General features: G+C 46.5%; 1 protein-coding gene across 1 annotated transcript; it reads left to right on the forward strand.

The window, feature by feature from the left end:
- Positions 1–5,298: 5,298 nt before the first annotated feature.
- Positions 5,299–7,807, forward strand: LOC123065939 (uncharacterized). The gene is made up of 3 exons (XM_044489123.1): positions 5,299–5,735; positions 5,836–5,962; positions 6,786–7,807. Exons 1-3 carry the CDS (start codon positions 5,386–5,388, stop codon positions 7,569–7,571), a joined length of 1,263 nt encoding a protein of 420 aa, XP_044345058.1. The 5' UTR covers positions 5,299–5,385; the 3' UTR covers positions 7,572–7,807.
- The last annotated feature ends 385 nt before the right edge of the window (positions 7,808–8,192 follow it).

Raw genomic sequence — 8,192 nt, forward strand, 5'->3', positions numbered from 1 at the left:
GATCAATCAATCAGGAAGTAGGGTATTACCTCCATAGAGAGGTACATAACCTGGGTAAACATTGTGTCCCCCGCCTCCTGTTACCATTACCTTAGACGCACAGCTCGGGACCCCCTACCCGAGATCCACCGGTTTTGACACCGACAATGGGGTTGGGGGTCACCGCAGTCCAGGGCACGACGATGGGGGTGGCCGGAGGGGGGAGGAGCGCAGGTGAGGGGGAGCAGCCGGAGGGGGGAGTCAGCGGGGGGTGTGAGAGCACCGAAGGGGGGCGGCGGCTATGCAGACTGGAATATATATATATATATATATATATATATATATATATATATATATATATATATATATATATATAGAGAGAGAGAGAGAGAGAGAGAGAGAGAGAGAGAGAGAGGAAATTGACTTAAGTGTCCCGCGCAGGTTTTACTGACCGTCTATCAGTGGGGCTCTTGAAAAAGGTCTTCAAACCTAGATCTAGGTTTTGACCTTTACTGAGTGTAGATTCTGGGAAAGGCGATGACCCACAAGTATAGGGGATCAATCGTAGTCCTTCTGGTATATAAGAGTGTCGAACCCAACGAGAAGCAGAAAGAAATGACAAGCTGTTTCAGCAAGGTAATTTCTGCAGGCATTGAAATTGTCGGTAACAGGTAGTTTGATAGCAAGATAATTTGTAACGAGCAAGTAATAGTAAAGGTAACATAAGTGCAGCAAGGTAGTCCAATCCTTTTGTAGCAAAGGACAGGCCGGAACAATCTCTTATAATAAGCAAAGCATTCTTGAGGATGCACGGAAATTTCATCTAGTTATTTTCATCATATTTGTTTGATTCGCGTTTGCTACTTGGATAATTTGATATGTGGGTGGACCGGGGTGCTTGGGTGATGTCCTTACTTGAACAAGCCTCCCACTTATAATTAACCCCTCCCGCAAGCATCCGCAACAACGAAAGAAGAATTAAGATAAAATCTAATCATAACATTAGACATATGGATCCAAATCAGCCCCTTACAGAATAGCACATAAACTAGAGTTTAAGCTTTGACGCATTTCCTTTGGCGCAAAGATGGTGAAGTGTCATGTATTGGATGTTCACATAATACCACTAAGGGAATCACAACGTACATATCATCAAAATATCGAAAAAATACCAAATTCACATGATTACTTATGAGAAGACTTCTCACATGTCCTCAAGAACAAAAGTAACTACTCAGGAGACATATTCATGCTCAAGATCAAAGGTGTACTGAATAGCATAATAGATCTGAACATATAATCTTCGACCAAATAAACCAACTAGCATCAACTACAAGATATAATCAACACTAATAGTCACCCACAGGTATCAATCTGAGGATTTGATACAAAGATTGAACACAAGAGATGAACTAGGATTTTGAGATGAGATGGTGCTGTTGAAAATGTTGATGAAGATTGGTCCTCCCATAATGAGAGGGTTGTTGTCGATGACGATTTCTTCGATTTCCCCCTCCCAGAGGGAAGTATCCCCGACGGAATCGCCCTGCCGATTAAGTCGGGGGCGTCACAGGGAATCTCGGTGTGTTCGCTCCGCTTAGTAGTTTAGGTTAGGTATTTTTAGTCCTCGTAGGTGCGGCGCTCGGGCAGATGGCGACGCTTCTTCTTCAATTTTGTCTTGGCTCTGCTTCTCATAGAGTTCGTTAGTTGACGAAGCTCCGACATAGATTCCTACTGTCTCCTTTTGTTGGTGAGGTTAGGGTTTTTCTCGCCATGTGGCGAGATTTGATGTCAGGTGCTTCACATCTATGCAAGAGTTCAACGGCGACAAATGCAACTTAAGGGCGTTGGTCCTTGGGCACGGGCACCAAGACTTACCGTCTATCATCGACAAGGATGACAATGCAGCGTCAGCGCCTCATTCTGGCGGCAGTAGTGGTCGTTCGGTGGTCTCGAATCCTCGACGTAATTTCTATTATGTTTGAGATATTTTATACTTTTGATAAGCTTTTATAATAGATCTGATTATTTTTGTAAAAAAAGGTTGCATGCATAGGCCCCGAGGAAAACAGAGCACACATGCATTCGGCCTATTTCCGGACATGTCATCCATAACCGCATTTGGCCCAAACCGAGGGTTGCGTGCCGTCCCGAAGAAAGACGAGAAGGAAGCTTCCTTCCTCCTTCGGGCTGCTCGAGCGTTTGCTTGAGGACATTTTGCATTAGTTATACTCCGCGCCTCACTGCGTGCTTTTTGGCAGATTCCAGTGTGACGTTTCGCCTTTTTGAGTTCTTTATGTGACCGGCATCTCGCCTCGTATGCGCCTTGCGTTTCCTCCTTGTCTCACTCACGCAGCGTGCCCCGCTCCCGTCACACATGCTTTGCACAACCACGTCACGAAGGTGCCTGGCTGTCAGCCATACAGTTTTACTGTCCTGGTAATGCGGTCGCAGTTACGGTTAAGATGCGATAAGATTAACTGACTGAAATTATGTAATAAAAAACCAATTCTTTTCTGCAAACATTAATCTGTCATTTTTCTTTTTTCCAGAAAGGAGCATTTACCTCCGGCTTCTGCATGAGGACGATGCATGCATCCATATAACATTAATTTATCATTGTGTTTGTCAACATCACTCGCGTCCCCCCTCACTTCCTACACAGCGACGTGGCAAGAATTCCAGTGCCACAAACATGATACCAAACTTCGAATATATAAGGAAAAAAGAAACATTCGTTTATGGACAGTGTAAAAGACACACAAAAGACACAAATTTGGACGTCATTTATAGTTAGGTTTCCCTCTTTTCTATATGTGTGGATCGAATTTAAATATGAAATTATGTGTGACCGTAGACACATCTTTCGTCATCCTGCTATATTGCATGAAAATATGGGATCAAGCATTGATAGTGCTAGGTTTTTTCTATTTTTTTAAGAATTTCCGCATATCATTAAACAAATATCAAATTACAACACAAACTCGCGAAAACCATGAGAGGAAATGAGAGAGGACGCATGTCCAGAAACATTTGCAACAGAACTCCACCGAAGCGGATTTCAGCAACCACCATCCTCGCCACTTGCCGTCTTCAGAGGCGACAAAGGACCATCGTACCATGAGGGCTTTGTGAGCTGAAGAAGAGGCTTGCTGCCGGCAAGGACATTGTCGTTGTGGCACGTTGGCTGGGGATCATCCATGTACTCCTTGAAACCAGATGCGCCGCATGTCGTCGGAGCAGAATGCTGGAACCGCCACCCACCAACCTCCAACTTTGTACTTGGATCTTCAGCTTCCCACAAACAAAGACGACACCGCACGAGATGGAATCCGCCACAGACATAATAAACACCACCACATCTATAACACAAAGAAAACAGTGGAATAAGGTACCCACAGCTCCCCAGAGTTCACCACCAGGGGCGTCGTCGAGATGAGGCTGAGATCGGGGAAAATTTGTTCCAAGCACAGACGTCACCTCCATGCAAACATCGACGTAGGACACACTAATACTAACCCTAACTACAACCAAAACAGAAAGCCAGGGTTTCCCCAGCCATCCATCCAGAGTGGCGACCGGAGGGGGAGATAACCCATAGCCTCACTGGCACAAAGAGGGAGGAGTTGATTGTCTCCTTGATCGCCATTTTTCTATGACCAGGGGGAGCGAAGCGATTAGTACATTGTGAGCCACCGAAATACATATATAGGTCCTTGAAGAAAAACTGAAAGAAGCATGGGCCACGACCACGAGTATGACCATCATTATTCCCTACCAGACGACAGTTAACATGGCAGGGCCTATCATAGGGTAAAGACATACCAATACTGCTTATCGTTGCACCTAGATCATAGAGTAACGACAGACCGGTACCATTTACCATTGCGCCTATATCCAATAGTAATGACAGACCAATACCGTTTAGCGTTGCGCCTATATCATAGAGTAACGACAGACCAATAACATTTACCGTTGCGCCTATATAATAGATTAATGACATACCAATACAGTTTACCATTACTTGTTCCAAAATATATGTAACCTAAAGACCTTTGCAATAATTCCTAACCACAAACCTGCATACCTTAAATGTTTGTAGGTTGCATTCTCATTAGCAAGCGAAAATGCTCATCATACCATTTTATTGCTCTTTTCGATATGCAATGTCATAACAATTGTATATGCATCAGTCTATAGATACTCAACAATAATTGATAAGAAAAAGTCACACATATTTTTCACTTTCGTGGATTGTGATTGCGATGTCGTTGACACGAAAAGAACAAGTTGCATATTCTGACTCGTCGTTTTCATAAATCCCGAGGGCCTATAATGATCCACTCTTTTTTCGATACATATAATTGTATTGGTCATAGAATCAACAGGATCAACACACCACTTTTCACATGACTCTTTAGTAGGAATCTAAGCAAAATATCCGTTTTGTGGTGCTTATCATACAAAATCGACATTGTAAAGGTTTAACACTCATTTTTTTACTTATCTATGAAGTACATGAGCTTTTATTTCTGAAATAATTTTTTTTATAAAAAACCAGGAATATTTATTTGTGTGGAATGTTCATGAAGTTGATTGGAACTGGACTAAACAATAATTAAATTGTTTTACTTGAAAACCAAAGAATTGATTAAAATAGAAATTGATTGGAATTCCACATAAGTACTCCCTCCGTAAAGATATACCAAACACTCTTATATTTCTTTACAGAGGGAGTAATTATTTGTACGGAATGGGCTTTTCTATGGCACTGGACCAGTAACAATGCAAATAAAAATGAGCTAATGTTTGTCGAATATTAATTGTAAGGAAATTAATTCTCAGCAAATCTACTAATTTTTACGTGCACAACACCGATCGAATTCCACTGAAAAGAGTTGCCATTGGGATCTCAGTGGCAAAAGCCCTTTATGCGCATACGGACATACCTATATTTGGAAGTTTGTATGGAGCAGCGCCTCCCTGTCAGCTGTAACAAACTTGTCATCACTGGCTCTTGCTTGCTCGAGTGAGATGCACCGACAGCCCGGGCCCACTGCGCAACAGCTGACCTCCTGAGAAAGCTGGCTACTCCTGGTCTACATGGGGCGCCAGAGACAGAGATGGGATCCAAGGGCCCATCTTCGCCTGGTCTGTGTAATGTGTGTACTTGGAACGTCATATTCTAGGAAGGTTTCTTGCCGTCGGATGAACGTGGGCCCGGAGATTAAAGGCTGAGGCGGCACCTCCTGCTCTATATGATGCGGGTCCCTGGATCTTCATCTCGACATCGACTTGCCTTCTTCCCTGTGCCAGACTCTTCCCCTCTCTCTCTCGCTCGATTCCGCGAAATTCCACCCTCCTTCGCCGACCTCCTCCCTTGTTTCCGAGTTCCGACCTCCGGCGATGGCGTCGTTGGGGGACATGCTTTTGAACCAGGAGCTGGCGGCGGTGGCAGCCATGTCGGCGGACGCGCACGGCAGGTTCGGAAGGTACACCCTGAGCCCTGCCCATGGGTTTTCCCACTTCCAGCAAGCTGGCAGCGCTCCGACAGGATTCCCCGACACGGGATTGCTCATTTCCGGCTTCGGCATGCCTCCCTCCACCTTCATCATGCCGGAGGGGACCCACGCGGCCGCCGGTTATGGTGCTGAGGTCGTCCCGGTGGAGATCCCCGTGGTCCGGCGACAGAGACCTGCCGCCAGGAACGATGGGGCGACACCGTTCAGAGGACCGTGGACGGAGGAAGAGGACGAGTACGTGAAACAGCTGAATCTGAGTCATTTTTTGAGCAGCTTGATCTCGCGGCATGCAAGCTGTTCTGCTTGATTGATCAATTTGCTTTCTTGTTTGCAGACTTCTCAGGAGATTGGTCGATGAGCATGGCGAACATAAGTGGGCGACCATTTCAGAGCACCTCCCGGGACGGATCGGCAAGCAGTGCCGTGAGCGATGGACGAATCACGTGCGCCCCGGCATCAAGGTGATGCACCATCGCAGCTTATAGTCTTGATCTGATTTTAATTATGGGAAATCTTTCATAGATCTATATGATTCGGAAATCTAAATTGTCTTAGTTTAGTTTTTACTACGTTCGAAGCATGCTGAACTTTTGGTCGTACAATTCGGGAGTGGGTATTAAGTGAGGAATGAATAGTTCGTCATGCTGCATGACTTTATTTTAATCATTAACTGCGCCAATTTCTTCATCAAGGCCACTAATTGTTCGCGTGAGTAATTTTGTCCGTGGCCCTTGAGAAGAGATTGGAGGGAGAAAATGGTGAAGCACATTAGTTCTACATCTTTTTTTGCAGAATTGCAGATGCACAAGCGTCTCAAAATCGTGTATGTTTAGCGGCGTGGCCGCCTATTGTCTTTGTTTTCGACCAATCTTTTTAATTAACCCCAAGCACCATATGGGGTTTTAGCTCAGTTTCCCTTGTAGGCAGGATCAATTCATCTCTATACGCATATGAATTGCTGGAGGACCTTGCCGTCTGAAGACGTTCGAAAAAAACCATTCAATTTCTAATGATTATTTGTTACTATTTCCTGAGTTTCAGCCAGGCCATTCGGCCAGGCCAAGCTTCAGATGTCTATATATTATTGAGCTTTGTTGCGAGGATTCAGCGACGCAATTTATTTCTACCAAAATAAGGCGAATTTGAAAAACTACCACGTTTCCGTTTCAGAATGAATATACTATCGTAGTACTAATATGTCCAATATGATATGCAATTCAACTACACTTGCTTGTGCCAATCATCTGGAGACATTAACTTTTGATTGACATAATCACATTCCAGAAGGAGCACATCTGGACTGAGGCGGATGACATAGTGCTGATCGACGCGCACAAGATCCACGGAAACCGTTGGTCGTCGATCGCGAGGTGCCTGCCCGGCCGGTCGGAGAACGCCGTCAAGAATCACTGGAACGCGACAAGGCGGAGCCTCAAGTCCAAGCGCCGGTTCAAGAAGAAGACGAGCCAACAGGCCGCCCCGGGCCAGTTCACCCTCCTCGAGGAGTACATCCGCGACAAAATGATGGCTGACGAGAACCTGGCGCCATCGTCTCCATTGGCCGGCGTCGCGTATGACGGCCAGGTCGTTCCAGGTGCCGCTGCAATGCTGGCCGTCTCCACCCCACCGGGGATGGGTCAGTACCTCCACCCAGCCAACGCGGCCGGGTCATCATCGCAAGCAGGGATGATGAACCTGAGCGTGCCGTTGCCGGACCTCAACGCCTACAGCGGCGAGATGCTGGAGCGATACTACTACCCGACCTACAGCAACAACCTGCTGCCCTATGGACCAGAGCCGGCATTTCCGCAGATGTTTAGTGCCCAGGGACGCATGCATGCTGCATGCACGAACCTTAACTTGTTCCCGCTCCCCCAGCACCCCGGTGGCGGCTACTACGGCAGCGAGACGGGCCGCAGAAGCGCCGGTGGCGGCTACTACGGCAGCGAGACGGGCCGCAGCAGCGCCGGTGGCAGCAGTGATCAGGACGAAGACGTGGCCCAGATGGCCTCCAGGGAGTTCCAGACGTCCGAGGACGAGGCCACACTGGACCTCACTGGCTTCAACTGAGGCGGTCCGTCCGCCGGATCGATCCAAGTACCCTATCCATTAATTCAGTTTGTCGTTTTTTACCTTTCCGAACATTTTAGTTTGTGGTTGTTTCAATCTGCTGCTGTTGTATACTGTTGCCCGAAGAACACACTTGTGTGTTTGTGCGGCGTGGCATGCATGTATCTTTAATTTCCGTATTATGAGTACTGTGTAAAAGTTCCTTCTGCCGAACAATTTGTTGGAGAACCTTTGCTGTACCTGTGTTTGTTTCTAGCGATTCACCCTATGGATTTCTGTTTCCGACTATACTCCATCGTTGCTGTTGTGTTGTGTGTTGAGCTAGGATGGGGATCAGAGCAACGCGCAGGGGTGCGCAGGTGTCCCTGTGTTAGTTTCTACGAATGGAGCAGGGACTTCATCTCATTGACCAGGTGGCCATTAAGCGAGAAATCTTTCGCCTTGTCTTTGATTTTGCTCACCACGGACTGAGAATCAGTCTCGTGGAAGAGCTTCCACACGTTTATTTCCATCGCCAGCCGGATTACCCTGCGGCAGGCGGGCCAGTAGTGTTGAACATGTGTACATGTGGTCCGGGTTTTGTATACCGCACCTGTAATGTCAGCGATCCAATCTCAGACG

This window comes from Triticum aestivum, chromosome 3B (assembly GCF_018294505.1).
Source record: "Triticum aestivum cultivar Chinese Spring chromosome 3B, IWGSC CS RefSeq v2.1, whole genome shotgun sequence".
NCBI classification, from domain to species: Eukaryota; Viridiplantae; Streptophyta; class Magnoliopsida; order Poales; family Poaceae; genus Triticum; species Triticum aestivum.

Coding starts and splice junctions, on each gene's coding strand:
- LOC123065939 (XM_044489123.1), top strand. CDS start 5,386: ATGGCGTCGTTGGGGGACATGCTTTTGAACCAGGAGCTGGCGGCGGTG. Junction 5,736..5,835: donor TGGACGGAGGAAGAGGACGA/GTACGTGAAACA, acceptor TCTTGTTTGCAG/ACTTCTCAGGAGATTGGTCG. Junction 5,963..6,785: donor ACGTGCGCCCCGGCATCAAG/GTGATGCACCAT, acceptor ATCACATTCCAG/AAGGAGCACATCTGGACTGA.